This window comes from Neomonachus schauinslandi, chromosome 6, assembly GCF_002201575.2.
Source record: "Neomonachus schauinslandi chromosome 6, ASM220157v2, whole genome shotgun sequence".
Taxonomy (NCBI): Eukaryota; Metazoa; Chordata; class Mammalia; order Carnivora; family Phocidae; genus Neomonachus; species Neomonachus schauinslandi.
The window spans coordinates 52,234,143-52,253,318 of record NC_058408.1 but is presented as its reverse complement, the minus strand read 5'-3'; the positions used below and the strand labels follow the sequence as shown (position 1 = coordinate 52,253,318).

The 19,176-nt window shown below is 37.4% G+C and overlaps 1 protein-coding gene across 2 annotated transcripts in view; it reads left to right on the top strand.

The window, feature by feature from the left end:
- RABGAP1L (RAB GTPase activating protein 1 like) overlaps positions 1 to 19,176 on the top strand; it is a 776,559-nt gene that overhangs the window by 166,583 nt on the left and 590,800 nt on the right. For both annotated transcript variants that reach the window (XM_021682815.1, XM_044915941.1), the window contains one exon: positions 15,656 to 15,797. In XM_021682815.1, coding sequence (XP_021538490.1) covers positions 15,656 to 15,797 — 142 coding nt within the window. The remainder of the gene's footprint in view (positions 1 to 15,655; positions 15,798 to 19,176) is intronic.

The window sequence follows — 19,176 nt, the reverse complement described above, 5'->3', positions numbered from 1 at the left end:
AAAATTATTGCCTTATGTTCTCTTCTAGGATTTTTATGGCTTCAGGTCTCAACATTTATGTCTTTAATCCAGTTGAATTTATTTTTGTATATGGTGTAAGAAAGTGGTCCAGTGTCCTTCTTTTGTGTGTAGCTGACCAGTTTTCCCAGCACTATTTATTGAAGAGACTTTTTCCCATTGCATATTCTTGCTTCCTTTGTTGAAGATTAATTAACCACATAATTGGGGTTTATTTCCGGGCTGTCCTGTTCCATTGATCTGTGTGTCTGTTTTTTTGCTAATGCCATACTGTTTTGATTTCTATAGCTTTGTAGTATGTCTTGATATCTGGGATTGTGACACCTCCAGTTTTGTTCTTTTTCAAGATTGCTTTGGCTCTTCAAGGGTCTTATGTGGTTCCATACAAATTTTAAGATTATTTGTAAGAGTGCTGTTGGTCTTTTGATAGGGATTGCATTAAATGTGTAGATTGCCTTGGGTAGTATGGGCATTTTGACAATATTTGTTCTTCCAATCCCTGAGCATGGAATATCTTTCTGTTTGTGTTGCCTTCAGTTTCTTTCATCAGCATTTTAGCATTTTCAGAGTACAGGTCTTTCACCTCCTTGGTTAAGTTTATTCTTAGGTATTTTATTATTTTTGGTGTCATTGTAAATGGGATTGTTTTCTTGGTTTCTCTTTTTGCTACTTCATTATTAGCATAAAGAAATGCAGTGGGTTTCTGTATATTGATTTTGTATCCTGTGAGCTTACTGAATTCATTTATGAGCTCTAGTAGTCTTTTGGTGGAGTGTTGAGGGTTTTCTATGCAGAGTATCATGTCATCTGCAAATAGTGAAAATTTTACTCCTTCCTTACTGATCTGGATGCCTTTTATTTCTTTTTGTTGTCTGATTGCTGTGGCTAGGACTTCCAATACTATGTTGAATAAAAGTGGTGAGAGTGGACATCCTTTTCTTGTTCCTGATCTTGGGGAAAGACTCTGTTTTCCCCCATTGAGTTTCATGTTTGCTGTGGGCTTTTCACATATGGCCTTTACTGTATTGAGGTATGTTCCCTCTTAACTTACTTTGTTGAGGGTTTTTATTATGAATGGATGTTTTACTTTTTCAGATGCTTTATATGCATCTCTTGAAATGATGATTTGGCTTTCCTCCTTTCTCTTGTTGATGTGATGTATAACATTGATTGATTTGCAAATATTGAACCACCCTTGCATCCTAGGAATAAATTCCACTTGATTGTGGAATGATTTTTTTTATATATTGTTGGATTCTGTTCACTAATATTTTGTTTAGGAATTTTGCATGCTGTTCATCAGAGATATTGGCCTTATAGATTTCTTTCTTTCTTTCTTTCTTTCTTTTTCAGTGTCTTTATCTGGTTTGGGCATCAGGGTAATGCTTGGCCTCATAGAATGTATTTGAATGCTTTTCTTTTGTTTCTGTTTTTTGGAATAGTTTGAGAAGAATGGGTAGTAACTCTTTAAATATTTGGTAGAATTCACCTGTGAAGCTATCTGATCCTGGACTTTTGTATGTTGGGAGTGTTTTGATTACTGATTCAATTTCATTGCTGGTAATTTGTGTGTTCAAATTTTCTATTTCTTCCTGATTCAGTTTTGGGAGGTTATATTTTTCTAGAAATTTATCCATTTCTTTTAGGTTGTCCCATTTGTTGAGATATAATTTTCATAATATTCTCTTATAATCCTTTGTATTTCTGTGGTGTTGGTTGTTATTTCTCCTTTCATTTCTGATTTTGAGTCTCCTTTCTCTCTCTCTCTCTCTGTCTTTTGATGGGTCTGGCTAGAGGTTTCTCAATTTTGTTGATCTTTTCGAAGAACCGCCTCCTGTTTTCATTGATACATTCTATTTTTTTAAAATTTAGTTTCTGTATTGTTTATTTCTGCTCTAATCTTTATTCTTCTACTGGTTTTGGTTTTGTTTGTTCTTTTTCTTGAACCTTTAGGTGTGAGGTTAGGTTGTTTATTTGAAAATTTTCTTTTTTTTTTTTTAATTTTTTATTGTTATGTTAATCACCATACATTACGTCGTTAGTTTTTGATGTAGTGTTCCATGATTCATTGTTTGTGCATAACACCCAGTGCTCCATGCAGAACGTGCCCTCTTTAATACCCATCACCAGGCTAACCCATTCTCTCACCCCCCTCCCCTTTAGAACCCTCAGTTTGTTTTTCAGAGTCCATCATCTCTCATGGTTCGTCTCCCCTTCTGATTTCCCCCCCTTCATTCTTCCCCTCCTGCTATCTTTTTCTTTTCTTTTTCTTAACATATAATGTATTATTTGTTTCAGAGGTACAGATCCTTGATTCAACAGTCTTGCACAATTCACAGCGCTCACCATAGCACATACCCTCCCCAGTGTCTATCACCCAGCCATCCCATCCCTCCCACCCCAACCCCCACTCCAGCAACCTTCAGTTTGTTTCCTGAGATTAAGAATTCCTCATATCAGTGAGGTCATATGATACATGTCTTTCTCTGATTGACTTATTTCACTCAGCATAACACCCTCCAGTTCCATCCATGTCATTGCAAATGGCAAGATCTCATTCCTTTTGATGGCTGCATAATATTCCATTGTGTGTATATGTGTGTGTGTGTATGTATGTGTGTGTATATATATATATATATATATATATATATATATATACACCACATCTTCTTTATCCATTCATCTCTCGATGGACATCTTGGCTCTTTCCACAGTTTGGCTATTGTGGACATTGCTGCTATAAACATCGGGTTGCACGTACCCCTTCGGATCCCTACATTTGTATCTTTGGGGTAAATACCCAGTAGTGCAATTGCTGGATCATATGGTAGCTCTATCTTCAACTTTTTGAGGAACCTCCATACTGTTTTCCAGAGTGGTTGCACCAGCTTGCAATCCCACCAACAGTGTAGGAGGGTTCCCCTTTCTCCGCATCCCCGCCAACATGTGTCCTTTCCTGACTTGTTAATTTTAGCCATTCTGACTGGTGAGAGGTGGTTTCTCATTGAGGTTTTGATTTGGCTTTCCCTGATGCCAGGCGATGTTGAGCACTTTTTCATGTGTCTGTTGGCCATTTGGATGTCTTTGCAGAAATGTCTGTTCACGTCTTCTGCCCATTTCTTGATTGGATTCTTTGTTCTTTGGGTGTTGAGTTTGATTAGTTCTTTATAGATTTTGGATACTAGCCCTTTATCTGATATGTCATTTGCAAATATCTTCTCCCATTCTGTCTGTTGTCTTTTGGTTTTGTTGACTGTTTCCTTTGCTGTACAAAGCTTTTTATCTTGATGAAGTCCCAATAGTTCATTTTTGCCCTTGCTTCCCTTGCCTTTGGCGATGTTTCTAGGAAGAAGTTGCTGTGGCTGAGGTCGAAGAGGTTGCTGCCTGTGTTCTCTTTTAGGATTTTGATGGACTCCTGTCTCACATTGAGGTCTTTCAACCATTTGGAGTCTATTTTTGTGTATGGTGTAAGGAAATGGTCCAGTTTCATTCTTCTGCATGTGGCTGTCCAATTTTTCCAACACCATTTGTTGAAGAGACTGTCTTTTTCCCATTGGACATTCTTTTCTGCTTTGTCAAAGATTAGTTGACCATAGAGTTGAGGGTCCATTTCTGGGCTCTCTATTCTGTTCCATTGATCTATGTGTCTGTTTTTATGACAGTACCATACTGTCTTGATGATGACAGCTTTGTAATAGAGCTGGAAGTCCGGAATTGTGATGCCGCCAGCTTTGCTTTTCTTTTTTAACATTCCTCTGGCTATTTGGGGTCTTTTCTGGTTCCATAAATTTTTCTTGCTTCTTGAGTTAGGCCTCTTAGAACAGCTTTTGCTGCCTCCCAAAGATTTTGGATTGTGTGTTTTCATTTTCATTCATTTCCATGTATTTTTTCATTTCCTCTTTGATTTCTTAGTTTACCCATTTATTGTTTAGTAGCATGTTACTTAACCTTCACGTATTTGTGTTCTTTTCATACTTTTTCATGTGGTTGATCTCTGGTTTTATAGTATAGTATTATGATTGGAAAAAATGCATGCTAGGACTTTGATCTTTTTTTTTTAAGATTTTATGTATTTAAAAGAGAAAATGTGTGAGTGGGGGGAGGGGCAAACGGAGAGGGAGAGAGAGAACCTCAAGTAGATTCTGTGCTGAGCACAGAGTCTGCCTTGGGGTTTGATCCCATGACCCTGAGATCATGACCTAAGCTGAAATCAAGAGTAGACAGCTTCACGGACTGAGTCAGGCAGGTGCCCCTGACTTCCATTTTTTTAATTTGTTGAGGCTTACTTTGTGGCCTAATATGTTATCTGTTCTGGAGAAAGTTCCATTTGCAGTTGAAAAGAATATTTATTTTGTTTTTTTAAGATGGAATATTCTGAATATATCTGTTAGGTATATCTGGTCCAATATGACAGCCATTGTTTCCTTGTTGATATTCTGTTTGCATGATCTATGCACTGATGTAAGTGGGGAGTTAAAGTCCCCTACTATTATTGTATTACTGGCGATTACTTCTTTTATGTTTGTTATTAGCTGCTTTATATATTTGGGTGCTCCTATGTTGGGTGCATAAATATTTACAATTGTTATATTTTTTTGTTGGATTGTCCTCTTTATTACTATGTAGTGCCCTTCTTTGTCTCTTGTTATAGTCTTTGTTTTAAAATCTTGTTTGTCTGATGTAAGTGTTGCTAACCTGTCTTTCTTTTGATAGCCATTTGCATGATAACTGCTTTTCCATCCCTTTAGTTTCTTTTCTTTTCTTTTTTTTAAGATTTTATTTATTTATTTGACAGAGAGAGAGAGCACAGGCAGGTGGAGGGGCAGAGGCAGAGGGAGAACCAGACCACCCCACTAAGCAGGGAGCCTGCTGGGAGCCTGCTGTGGGGCTTGATCCCAGGATGTTGGGATCATGACCAAGCCGAAGGCGGATGCTTAACCAACTGAGCCACCCAGGCGCCCCCATCCCTTTAGTTTCAATCTGCATGTGTCTTTAGGTCTGAAATGAGTCTCTTGTAGGCAGCATATAGATAGGTCATGCTTTTTATCTATTCTGTCACTTTGTGTCCTTTGATTGGAGTGTTTAGTCCATTTACATTCAAAGTAATTATGTACTTACTGTCATATTGTTACTTGTTTTATGGTTGTTTTTGTAGTTCTTCTCTTTTTTTTTCTTCTCTTGTTCTCTCCTTTCATGGTTTGCTGCCTTCCTTTAGTGATATACTTGGATTCCTTCCTCTTTATTTTTTGCATATTTATTATCAGTTTTTGATTTGTGGTTACCATTAGGTTTATTTATAACATCTTCTGCCTATAGCAGTCTGTATTAAGTTTATGGTCACTTAAATTTGAACCCATTTTTTACTCCTCCCCTCCCATGTTTTAGGTATATGGTATCATAATTTACATTCTTTTATTTCGTGAGTCCTTTGACTGATTTATATAGATATACTTAATTTTGCTACTTTTGTGCATCCTATTTTTCTTCTACTTAGGGCCACTCAAAGAGTACCCTTTAACATTTCTTGTAGTGATTGTTTAGTGGTGGTGAATTGCTTTAACTTTTGTTTGTTTGGGAAACTCTGTCCTTCTATTCTGAATGATAGTGTAGCTGGACAGAGTATTCTTGGTGCAGGTTTTTTTCTTTCAGCATTTTAGATATATCAGCCCAGTCCCTTCTGGCCTGCAGTTTCTGCTGAAAAATTTGCTGAAAGCCTTATGGGATTTCCCTTTATGTAAGTGTCGTCAGTTGCTGCTTTTAAAATTCTCTCTCTCTTTTAAAAGATTTATTATTTATTTATTTATTTATTTATTTATTTATTTATTTATTTATTTATTTAGAGAGTGAGTGGTGGGGAGGGGCAGAGGGAGACGGAGAGAGGGTCTCAAGGAGACTCCATGCTGAGCACAGAGCCTGACACAGGGTCGGATCCCACAACCCCGAGATCATGACCTGAGCCGAAACTAAGAGTCAAATGCTCAACTGACTGCACCACCCAGGTGCCCCTAAAATTCTCTCTCTTTACTTTTTGCCATTTTAACTACTATGTATGTTGGTGTGATCTCCTTGGGTTTCTTTTTTTGGGGGGCTTTTGGTGCCTCCTGGATCTGGATTTCTGTTTCCTTCCCCAGATTTGGGAAGTTTTTAGCTATTATTTCTTCAAATTTTCTGTCCCCTTCTTCAAACTAGCTTTTATATCAAGTGTTTTTCCAGATTATGTGAACTTGGAAAGCATTTGGGTTAGTTTCTGAATGACCAATTCTTATAAGTGCTTGCCTTCAAACCAGCTAAACAGAGCTGTTTTACAAATTAATTCCTTCCAGAGGTAGAAACACATATAGAACACATACATAGACACACTTGAACATGCAGATAGATGCAGACCTTATTAGCTTCTATTTTAAAATCACTACCATGAAATAAGTGTTACCAAAGGATCTGTCACAGCCACTCACTCAGGAAAGGAATGGGTCAGCTCTTAGCCAACTACATTGTCCACCCCATCAACTGATGAACTCTGGCATGCTGCCTCAGCCAGCTGTCCCAGGGAATCCCATTGAGACTGGATAAATCAGTAGGATAGCACCTGGCTGGGTTTGCTAACACTATTGCTGAACAAACCTGAATAAACTTGTCACAAGAGAAGCCAGTAACTCAAGAGACAAAGGTTTGGAGAAGAGAAAGGGAGAAATTTATTTCGGGTTCTAGCAGCTGGGGAGGTGGCAGGCTCAAGCCTTAACAACCAGCCTGTCCACTGGCAAGATGGACACCTAGAGTTTCATAGGAAGAGTTTCGGCGGGGGCACCTGGCAAAAGAGCAGGCAGAGAGTGTGTGATCATGGGTGGAGGCTGTATGTGTTCAGCTCAACATCCTGGGCAGGCAAGCGGACATGTGGGATATGGTCTTCTAGACATTTGGTTGCTATCAGGGCTTTTCTGTTCTCATGGTTGGAATGTTCCAGTCATTGCAAATGTTTTTTGTCAGTGCCATCTGAAAGTGTAATGAGAAATAAATACAGTGGGTTTTGGTTAGAGCATGAGTTGTTGAGTAGTCTTGTCTGTTTCTGGTTTTAACTGTTTAAGTCTGAGGTTGAGCAAGAGGGCTCGCTGACATTAAGTATAAACTTTTAGTCATAAAATTTGGATCTGAGGTTCTCTAGTAGATGGTTAAGGTTATTGGTATAGATGGCTAAAGCTTTCTTTTAATATTTGTGGAGAAGCTACTTAAGATTTGTATTTGTCCTTGGCAAGTCAAGTTTTAAATGGCCTTTCCTTCTTGTTTTTACTTGATAAGAATTACCTCCCTGCAATTTGCATTTTAAAGAGATTGGCTAGATAACGAGTTCTCAGAGAAGACCTGGTAGAACATTAAACTTTTTCATTTTAAATGCAAGGGGGGGGGGCGGGGGGATGTAACCATTTTCTAGAAGGACTTTCATTTCCTTAAGGTCAGAATTTTTACAATATTTATAAGCCTTTAGAGATAAATAGGGAAATTTTGGGGATTAATGGAAAGGACTGGTGGTCTTTGAATTGTTTTTGAAACCACATCTCTGGTCCTGTAAAGACTAGTTTTGTAAAGAAAGCACAGCTGTTTCTAATTTCTCACCGAATTTTGTAGCTGCCTAAATGATATCACGGGACTAATAAACCCATCTATTCATGAGAATGCCTTTTTTCCTTTGGGTACATTTAGCTTAGGGAAGAAGGCCTAAAAAAATTTCTCCTAGGCGCTAGGTATCAGCTTTCCAGTTTGTCCAAATTTCTGATTATAGTTATTAAATCTTCTAAAAATATCTTTCAGGTTTTGGCTGGGACAAACAGAAAAGATTTCTGGAAGTATTAAACAACCTCACGGACCCAAGAGAAATCCTCAAATAGGGTGTAAAAGATACTATTTTTACAAGAGGTAGTCACTCCACAAGATAGCCAAAGAAACAATCACCTGCATGTCCCAGGCAGGCAAAAAGTCCAAGCTGTGTTATTGGGATGGCAAGAAAGAAGACTTATTCCTAAGAGTGAAATTATTAATAACCAATGGTTCTGGCTTTGAAAAGGATGGGATAATGTGAATTTTTATTTTCCCCTTTGACTAGGCCTGGGAGGTAATCTATTAAAAAAAAAGCTTTTGGGGATCCTACTTTAAGAATTTGTTTTTATTGTGAAGCTCCATCTTTGACCAAGAAGTGGAAGATATCTGAAGAGGATCACCTATAACCTCAGGTGGTTTTATGTTAAAAGGTAACAGTCTCTTTAGAGTGTAAAGGTAGTTCAGACAGAAATTAGTAGACAGTTTCAGGTTAAAAAGGCTAGAGGGGAGCAGTAGGAATAATGTCAGTCTTACAGTCTTGTCTTAGATACTGCTTGTGTTTTAAATTTATTAGCCTTTTGTAATGAATCTTTCAATGAGACTAATTTGGAATCTTGAAGCCTTTTGGAAGCTTCTTCATATCAACTAAAATAGGCCTCCCATTCTGTTTAATTTGGGAACCCTTACTTTCAATTATACTTTTTAAATAATCAATCTTGTCTAATTGGAACATTCCCCATAATGGCCACTGTAAATTCTAGGTTATTTTTATTTTATTTATTTTTTAAATTTTTTTTTTAAAGATTTTATTTATTTATTTGAGAGAGAGAATGAGATAGAGAGCATGAGAGGGGGGAGGGTCAGAGAGAGAAGCAGACTCCCTGCTGATCAGGGAGCCCGACGTGGGACTTGATCCCGGGACTCCAGGATCATGACCTGAGCGGAAGGCAGTCGCTTAACCAACTGAGCCACCCAGGCGCCCTAGGTTATTTTTAATAAAAATGTTTTCATCTTGCTAGATATCTGCAACTTCTAGGACTGTAGTTCTTAGACATAAAATAAGCAGGTGTGCTTGACTCTTTAGAATGTGAGGGTCCCATTAGCTAAGTCTTTGGGTTTCTCAGAGCCAAACTAATACCTAAAAGTTGTATGCTGCAGGCTTGGGATAGTGTGTTTTACTGTATACTTTGCTGCACAGTTTTCTTGAGGTTGTCAGGTGACCTAGTGTTAATCTAACCCTACTGTGACCAGCTGATCCTACCACAGGAGTCTTCTTGAAGTGGTGGTATGTGCTCTAACAATCATTAAATGCTTGACCTGTACCCACCAGTTTTTGTGGCTTTTTGCCTCTAAGATCCCCGCTAGCAATAGCCTTTATTTACACAAAACAAGACGAACAAACACGTGCCTTAATATATTAGCAGTACTGCGTCTTGGCCACAAGAAGGCCCTGTGCACACCATTGACAATTCTTGTAGAACCTTGCTGAGGGTTTCTACCCAGGGACCCGTGGTCCAAAGGATTGGGGGCATGATTCTGGGCAGACCCTTCCGCCAGCTCAGTTGGGCTCTGGGCAAAATTGCCATCTTGACTGGGCTCTAGGCAGAATTGCCAGTTCAGTTTGGGGTGGGCTCTGGGCAGATATGCCAGGCTCACTTGGACTCTGTGCATAACTGTCTGCCAGCTCAAGCTGACCTGCCTGTAAAGGACAGCTACTCAGATCAGGAGCTTGAGTGCAAACAAAAAGGCAGCTCTCACACTGAGAGTGGCTTACCCACAGCCCTCTGAAATGACGAGAAAGGCAATGAACTCAAAGGGTTTGCATCATTTCTCATTTTCCCTGAATGCTGTCCGAAGTTTGCTTCAGATCCTGCCACTGCCACCAAGTCTGTTAAATAACAAAATTCAACCAAGCAAATTTGAAGATCTAACTTGCTTTGTTAAACAGTTCATGAATTGGGCAGCACCCCATCTAGTAGAATGCTTCAAAGAGTTATAGAAAATGGAAGATTTTTATAGGATGGTGGGGGCAAGAAAGTTATTAGTAAGAGAAAAGGGTTGTTCCAGGCCAGGCCACTGTCTAGGGGGAAAGGAGGTGTCTTATCATGCAGATTACCCTATCCTTCTTTGTGGGGTAGAGAGGACCCAGGTGGCAGACTCACTGGTATGGATTGAAAAGTTTCTGACTAACCAGTTAAGGCTACATTTCTGGGGATTGTTGAAACTGCAGTTAGATTATGTATTAAGTACTGGTTTGGAAACTTGGTCTAAGTGACACCATTTTGGGCCTGTGATTTTTTTTTTTTAAACAGTCTAAAAGCACAAAAGGAAAATTACCTTTTGAAGATTCATGTTGATTTAAACCTATTTAAATCAAACTATAATCAGTTAGTATAACCAAGAGTAACTATGTGAGGTGATGGACAGTAACTAAACTTATTGTAGAAATTATTTCACAATATATGTAATGTATCAAATCATTATGTTGTACACGTTAAACTTATACAGTGTTGTATTTCAATTATAGCTCAATAAAACTGGGAAAAAGTAAGAGTAAGTAACTGAATAGGAATAACTGTTCTAATTGCAGAAAGATGAAAATTAACAAGGCTGGGGGGGTACTTACATGGTTGTGGGAAAATAAAAAGCTGTGGAAGGCAAATATTTTCCTAACTCAACAGTTTTGTATAGGATTGGCTTTCTTTACCTTCACTTGTGTAAAGTCAAACAGAAGCTACTTGCAAATGTATTTTTTCCATGTTATTATATATATTTGCAGTTTAGTGAGACTATCTGATTGTTATATGATTTGTGATTTTTTGAACATAGACATTTTTATTAAAAACAAGAGTTCTTAGAGGCAGTGGTTCACAATTTAGCTTTTCATCAGAATCATTTTTGGCTCTTTAAAAAACCCAGATTCCCGGACCCCATTCTAAAGATTCTGAATAGAGATATGAGCATTATCGTTCTTTGTATTTGATGATAGTACACAATTTTAAACAATTAGAGTTTATTTGAATGAGTGTGAAGAATCTTTGTAACGTGGTTTAGTCAACCACATTTATTGAGCACCTACCATGTATTTACATGTTTCAAAGTGCTCTAATTAATTCTAACATGAACCAAACAATTTATTTTACACACAGATTTTTAGTTCTCTAAAAATAAGTGAATACTAGAAATAAGTATTTTTCATTAAAAAAATCTCATTTTGAAACTCATTTGGTGGATATAATGTTTAGGTCTACATGAGATTATAGTAGTAGAGAAAATTATGCTTCCATAGTAAACTAAGTGCAGATGAAATATTTTACCAGTGTTGTAACACTTATCCACAACAACAAAGTTGAGTAGTTGTGATTGAGACCATATGGCTTGCAAAGCTTAAAATATTTCCTATCTAGCTTTTTATAGAAAAAGTTTATTGACTCCTGACAAGGGTTTACATTGTTTGTAAATAAGAACTCTTTTACTTCTTCCTTTCCAATCTGTGTGCCTTTTCTTTCTTTTTCTTGCTTTATTGCACTAGCTAGGACTTCTGTATGATATTGAGTGGGAGCGGTGAGAGTCTATGTCTTTGTTGTGTTCTCAGTCTTAGGAGGAAAGCATTTAGTCTTCTACTGTTAAGTGTGATGTTAATTGTAGGTTTATCATAGATACTGTTTATCAGGTTAAGAAAACTCCTTTGTATTCCTAGTTTACTGAAAGCCTTTGACATGAATGAATGAATGCTGAATTTTCTCAAATACCTTTCTGTATCCACTGATCACGTGGTCTTTCTTCTTTAGTCTGTGAATATGTTGAATTATATTGATTTTTTTCAGTGTTGAACTATTGTTGCATTTCCCAGATAAACATCACTGGTTTTGATATATATCTATATCTATAAGCTATGTTGCTGGATTTTATTTGCTAATATTTGATTGAGGATTTTTGCCTATTTTTTATGAGGGATATTGGTCTGCGATTTTTTTTTGCTTGTTATACCTTCCTTAGTTTTGATATTAGAGAAATGGCCTTATATAATGAATTGAGAATCCCTTTTTTATATTTTCTTGATTTATTTGAGAGGGGAAGGGGCAGAGGAAAAGGAGAGATAGAATCTCAAGCAGACTCCTGCTGAGTGCGGAGTCCGATACAGGGCTCGATCTCATGACCTTGAGGTCATGATCTGAGCCAAAATCAAGAGTTGGATACTCAACCAACTGTGCCACCTAGGTGCCCCTATTTTTATTTTTATAGTATTGGTGTTGTTATTTCTTTAAATATTTAGTAGAATTTGTCATTGAAACAGTATGGGCCTGAAGTTTTCATTTCAGAAAGGTTTTAAATTACAGATTCAATTTCTTTAATACAGGTCATATATTTCTTCTTGGGGAAGTGTGGGTATTCTTTAGCTTTCAGAGCATTGGTCCATTTTATCTAAGCTGTCCAATTAATGTGTGTAGGGCTATTTGCATTATTCCTTTTGCTATCATGGGGTCTGTACAAGCGATATACACTTTTTTCCTGTTTATCAGTAATTTGTACCTTCTTTTTTGCTTGGTCAGTTTAGCTAGAGGTTTATCATTTTATTGATCTTTGCTAAGAACTACCTTTTGGGGGGCGCCTGGGTGGCTCAGTTGGTTGAGCGTCTGCCTTTGGCTGAGATCATGATCCCAGGGTGCTGGGATGGAGCCCCACTACAGGCTCCCTGCTCAGCAGGGAGTCTGCTTCTCCCTCTTCTTCTGCCCTTCCCCCACACTTGTGCGCTCTCGCTCTCTCTCACTCTCAAATAAATAAATAAAGTCTTTAAAAAAAAAAAGAACTACCGTTGGATTTTATTGATTTGTTCTGTTTATTTCCTTCTTTCTGCTTGCTTTGTGTTATTTTGCATCTCTTTTCCTTGTTTTTTAAAGTAGAAAGTTAGATTACTGATTTTGGGGTGTTTCTTTTGTAATATAAGCACTTAGAGCTCTAAATCTCTACTGTTTAGATGTATTACTAATTTTTATTTGTTTTATTTTCATTTTTGCTGAGTTCAGAATATTTTGTAATTTGAACATTTCTCTTTCACTTTGATCCATGGATTATTTGAAAGTGTGTTGCTTTATTTTTAAGTATTTGGAGATTTTTCAGATATATTTCTCTTGTTGATTCTAATTGTATTGTGCTAACTAAACATATTTTTTACAATTCAATTTTTTTTTTTTAAAGATTTTATTTACTTATTTGAGAGAGAGAATGAGAGAGAGAGAGCACAGGAGAGGGGGGAGGGTCAGAGGGAGAAGCAGACCCCCCGCTGAGCAGGGAGCCCAATGCGGGACTCGATCCCGGGACTCCAGGATCATGACCTGAGCTGAAGGCAGTCGCTTAACCAACTGAGCCACCCAGGCACCCTACAATTCAATTTTTAAAACTTTCTTAAAGGTTGTGTTATAACCCAGGAAATGGTTTGTCTTGGAGAAAGTTCCATGTGCATTTGAAAAGGATGTGTAGTCTGCCTTTGGGTTGTGCAGTGATCTATAAATACTAGATCCTGTTGTTGATGTTCAATTCTTCTATAACCTTGAAGTATTTTTGTATACTTTTTTGTGATTATTGTGAGAGGAATGTGAAATCTCCAGTTATAAATGTGGGTTTGTCCATCTCCTTTCATTTCCATCAAGTCTTTATATTGTTTAGCTGTTAGGTGACTTTACTTACAAGATGCTTTTGTATTCTTATTGAATTGATTCTTTTAACATTGTTCAACGACCTTCTTTATTCCTAGTGATTTTTTTTTTTTTAAAGATTTTATTTATTTATTTGAGACAGAGAGAATGAGAGACAGAGAGCATGAGAGGGAGGAGGGTCAGAGGGAGAAGCAGACTCCCTGCCGAGCAGGGAGCCCGATGCGGGACTCGATCCCGGGACTCCAGGATCATGACCTGAGCCGAAGGCAGTCGCTTAACCAACTGAGCCACCCAGGCGCCCCTATTCCTAGTGATTTTTTTCTTGCGTGGTGGTCTACTTTGTCTTATATTGATAGAGTCTCTTCAGTTTTCTTTTGATTAGTGTTTTCATGGTATGGCTTCTTCCCCCATTTTACTTTAACTTACCTATTTTATTATATTTAAAGTTTTTCTTTTTTAGAGAATGCAATGGTGTCTTGTTTTTAATATAATCTGACAATTTTTGTCTTTTAATTGGTATGTTTAGGTCATTTATGTTTAATATAACTATTTATATGTTTGAATTTAGATCTGTCATTTTATTATTTGTTTTCTGTTTTTGTTTCTTTGTTTCTCCTTTCCTGACAACTTTTGAATTATTTGAACATTTAGTTAGTATTTCATTTTTACTATATTGCCTTATATGATAATTTTAGTGGTTGCTCTAGGGATTGAGGTCTCTGTTTCTTGAGTAGAGTAGAAATGCAATAAAAATTTGGTTGGTTTAAACCTAGTTAACTTTTCATGGCCGTCTTCTTTTTTTAATGGATAATTTTTAACTTTTATTATTCGCTAATTGATTTGAAGATGCACCTAAAATTCAGTTTGGGGTTCAGAATTAATTCTTGAAAGCAGTGAATAATTAGTAGTTATATTTTTATAATTTAAATGGATTATAGTACTGGTAGATATTAGAGATAATTTTATCTCCACATATGCCCTATATTATTCTTATTTTGTGTTTTTTAGAGCCTAGCGTGCTATAAACTTTGAAATAATGATAATAACAACAGTAAGTGTTGTTATTATTATTAAAAATTTGTTTCAGGTACTTTGATAAATGTCCAGAGTATTTAAGATACTTTGAATGAATCAACCATGAATTAGTTGGTACAGATACTGTGACTCAGCAAAATTAAGTAATTTGTCCAAGACTGCACACTTATTAGTAGTAAAATTTGAATTCAGATCCAGGTTAGTTGATTACAAAGTTCATATGTTGTAGTATTAGTCTAGCCATTTGTTCTGCTGATATTTGTTGAGGGCCTACTCTGTGTCAGGTGCTATATATTATTTCTGACGGAAGAATCAACACAGTCCTTGCCGTTATGATGCTTCTGTCTTGTAGCAAGACTGCCATTAAACAAATAAATATAATAATAAATGTGTAATTACATTGTGGTAATGCCATGTAGGGGAAGGACAGGGAATGAAAAGTATCAAAAACATGAGGAAATTAACTTAGATAGTTTGTAGGAGTGACATTAAAAATAAAGATCTAAGACTGACGGGAGTTAGAAAGGCTGTATTGGCAGAGAGAAAAGGATGTCCCAAGGTCTTGAGTTGGAAAAGAATTTAAAGTTCCTGGAACTGAAACAAGGCCAGAGTGGTTGGAATATAGTAACAAACTGTAGGTGTGAACTGAGACTGGAAAGAGAGGCCGGGGCCAGGTTCTCTAGGGCTTTGTAGGCTATGCTAGTTTAATTGGCAATTGGCTTATTTTTTCCTCCTTAGAAAAGGGCCGTAGAATGTAAAGCATTTATAAAGTAAGAACGATCTGCTCCCATGAAATACTTGACGGATGTATCTCAGTGCAAGGTGTAGTCAGTCCTAGAAATCTAGCATTACTTATATATCTGCCCTAGAATCTGGTGTTTCAGGTTTTTTTGATAAAAAGGAAATTTCTCCCACAATGTTCAGTAGATAATACTAGATAATAATACTAGAAGAATAAATCATTTAGGATATCAAGTGGAGAACAACACACTTTAAAAGTTTTCTTAAGACATGCAGGAGATCAAACATGACATGCTACTCTTAATTTCAGTTCTTTTTAATGAACCTTGAAATACTATCTTTTAGCGTTTCCTTCACATTTCTAATATTGAATCACATGTTTATGTCTTTCTCAGTCTGAGGGAAAAGGGCACACCAATGCTGGAGATGCAATATATGAGGTAGTAAGTCTACAGCGACAGTCTGAGAAGGAGGAACCAGTCACTCCCACTAGTGGAGGGGGTCCACTGTCACCACAGGAGGATGAAGCAGAAGAGGGTAAGAAGTGACACTTACTCGGTTCTCACTCTTTATATAGCTGCTTTACTTATAACCCTCAATGGTGTGTGTGTGTGTGTGCGTGAGAGGTGCAGGAGGAGAATGATGATTATTCCTAGTCTCTGCTACTATTAGGCTAGATTCTGTTAGATGCAGGAGAGATTTTGGTCCATTGGTTCCTTGGTTGCATAGTCCCCAGTGCCACTTATGCATCTGTTTAAATTTGCTGTTTTGCTTTCTGTTTTATTTCAAATATTTTTGAAGTGTTTAATGAGAAGTTTCAACTTTTCTCAAGTGTTTTTAGAATTTTAGTGATAGGTCATGTCCCACTATTCATTTGACATTATTTAGTTCTGACTTGTTTTTTGTTGTTGCTTTATCATTTTACCACTCACTTTTTTGAAATAGCATGGTATGTGCTCTGTTTACTACGTGAATGCTGCTGAGAGATTCTAATCAACCTCACCAGAGTCACACTTTGTTTGGCTCTGTGCTTAGTACTCTTTTTATAGAAACTAGAACTAAGTGGCAGATCTTTACTTTAAGCCCTTAAATTATCTTATGGCTTCTGAAGGTCAGGAATTAGGGAATGGTTTGTGTGGGCAGTTCTGGCTAAGAGTTTCTTATGAAGAGTCAGGTGTTGTCTGGGGATGTAATCATCTGAAGACTTCACTGGGTGGGGCTGAAAGGGGCCCATTCACATAATTACCAAAGTGATGCTGGTCGTTGGCAAGCAACTTTACTTCCTCTCACATAGGCCTCCCCACAGGGGCTGCTTGGGTGTCGTTACAGCTTAATGGCTGACTTCCTCCAGATAGCAATCCAGGAGACAAGGTAGAAACTGCAGTGCCTTTTATGTCATGGCTTTGGAGTCATGGAACATCACTTCCACAGTGTTCTCTTGATCACAGAGTTCAGCCCTTACTTCCATTGTGTGACTCCACTATATTCTATACTAGACTCCCAGGAACACTGTTGTGGTCATCTCCTTCCCAGCCAACACAAAGAGGAAAAGACCAGAGATCACGTGCAGGAGAATTTTAGGCCAGACCTAGAAGCACATTCTTTTCTGGTAAACAAGAACCACAGCACTGGTTTGGGAATGTAATTGAGCTACGTGCACAGGAAGAAAAAACAGGTGTGACAAGTTTCTACCAGAAAGTAATTTGTACACAAGATTTCAGGTAATGTCTTACAAAAATGCCATTCTCTTTAGAAATGAAAAATACATGGCACTAGAATTGGGAGAGAACAAAAATAATAGAATGACAGGTGCTACTCAATAGGAATACATTGTATAATTTAGTAAATAAAAATTCCTTGCTTCTGTCCACTAACTTAAAAGAAGGTTAGCTAACATGGATTAAGTATCTGCTTTGTGGCAATAATGTATTAGATACTTAATAGATCTAGTTTCATATGTTACTCACATTAGCCCCGAGAAATAAGTATTATCATCTTTATATAACATGAAGAAATAGACTAAAAATTTTTAGGTTATCATTTGGGGTCAAAGGGCTAATAATTATATACAGAATCTGGGACGCCTGGGTGGATCAGTTGGTTAAACCTCTGCCTTCGGCTCAGATCATGATGCCAGGGTTCTGGGATCGAGTCCTGCATTGGGCTCCTTGCTCAGCAGGGAGCCTGCTTCTCCCTCTGCTTGCTGCTTCCCCTGCTTGTGCGTGCGCTCTCTCTCTCTCTGACAAATAAATAAATCTTTAAAAAAAATAATATGTAGAATCCAAACCTATGTTAATCTCACTCTAAAGCCAATGAATTTTCATGACCTACAAAATCAAGGTATTCTTTTTTAAACCACTGAATTGATGTAACTCCACTCTCAATTGCTTAAAAGGTAGTATTTTTAATATTACAGACAAGATATTTTAGATCTTACATATTTCAGATCATATTCTAGATCTAATATCATACACCTTGGATGGAAGACTATAATGTAACCTAATATTAAAATATAACATGAGACTCTATCTTTCAAACAGCGTTGTTTTCTGTGAAAGCACTTTTGGAGAGTGATTTCAGCATACAGATCAACTAGTGCATTAAAAAATACCTTTAGATATAGAATATTTCAATTATGTTGGCCAGAAGCTAACATCCTTCTTTAAAGGACAGGTTGTAGAAAAACCTTTTGGAAGCCAAAATATTCTCTTCAACAGAAGTCTTTCAGACACTCAAGCACACTTTTAATTTATTTTCCATGCATTTTGTCTGACATATTACTTGATGTTATTCAAGGCTTAGAAAGGTATGTTTTGGTTTAGTGGTGATTACTTCAGGGGTGAAGAGATTTGAAAGTTGTGCAGATGCCCTTGAAGGGAAGAGCTGCTTGCTTATGGAAAGCAACATCACTAGAAAATGGATACATTGAGAAGTAAATGGCAAACCAAATGATCCCAGGTTTAGCTTGTTACTAATTAGCAAAATATTCAGAAATATTCACTGCCAGGATCTTAAGATCATATAGGTGAGCATTGGAAAGTCCATCATTTTTTTTTTTTAAGATTTTATTTATTTATTGAGAGAGAGAGAATGAGAGACAGAGAGCATGAGAGGGAGGAGGGTCAGAGGGAGAAGCAGACTCCCTGCCAAACAGGGAGCCCGATGCGGGACTTGATCCCGGGACTCCAGGATCATGACCTGAGCCGAAGGCAGTCGCTTAACCAACTGAGCCACCCAGGCGCCCAGTCCATCATTTTTTTAATCTTACTAAATTAGGCACAAGCTTCATTTTTACTTCTATTGAAGTATAATTAACATACAATGTTATATTAGTGTTGGGTGTACAATGTAATGATTCAACAATTCTATACATTTCCATTGTACACTATGGTAAGTGTAGTCACCATCTGTCACCAAACACTGTTATAACCATCTTATTAACTATATTCCCTATGCCGTACTTTTCATCTTCATGACTTACTTATTTTGTAACTGGAAGTTTGTACCTCTTAATCCCTTTTCTCTCTTTTACCCATCTTCCTACCTTCCTCCCCTCTGGCAACCACCAGTTCTTTCTCTCTCTCTCCCTCTCTTTTTAAAGATCTTATTTATTTATTTGAGAGAGAGAGAAGAGAAGGAGAGCAGGGGCGGGGGCAGGGACAGAGGGAAAGGGAGAAGCCGACTCCCCGCTGAGGGCAGAGCCTGAGGGGGGTTCAATCCCAGGACCTGAGCTGAAGTCAGAAGCTTAACTGACTCAGCCACCCAGGCACCCCTGTTCTCTCTATTTAAGAGTCTTTTTTTTCCCTTTGTCTCTTTTTTTCTTTGTTCATTTGTTTTGTTTTTTAGATTCCACATGTAAATGAAATCATATGGTATTTATCTTTCTCTGTTTGACTTATTTCACTTAGCATTTATA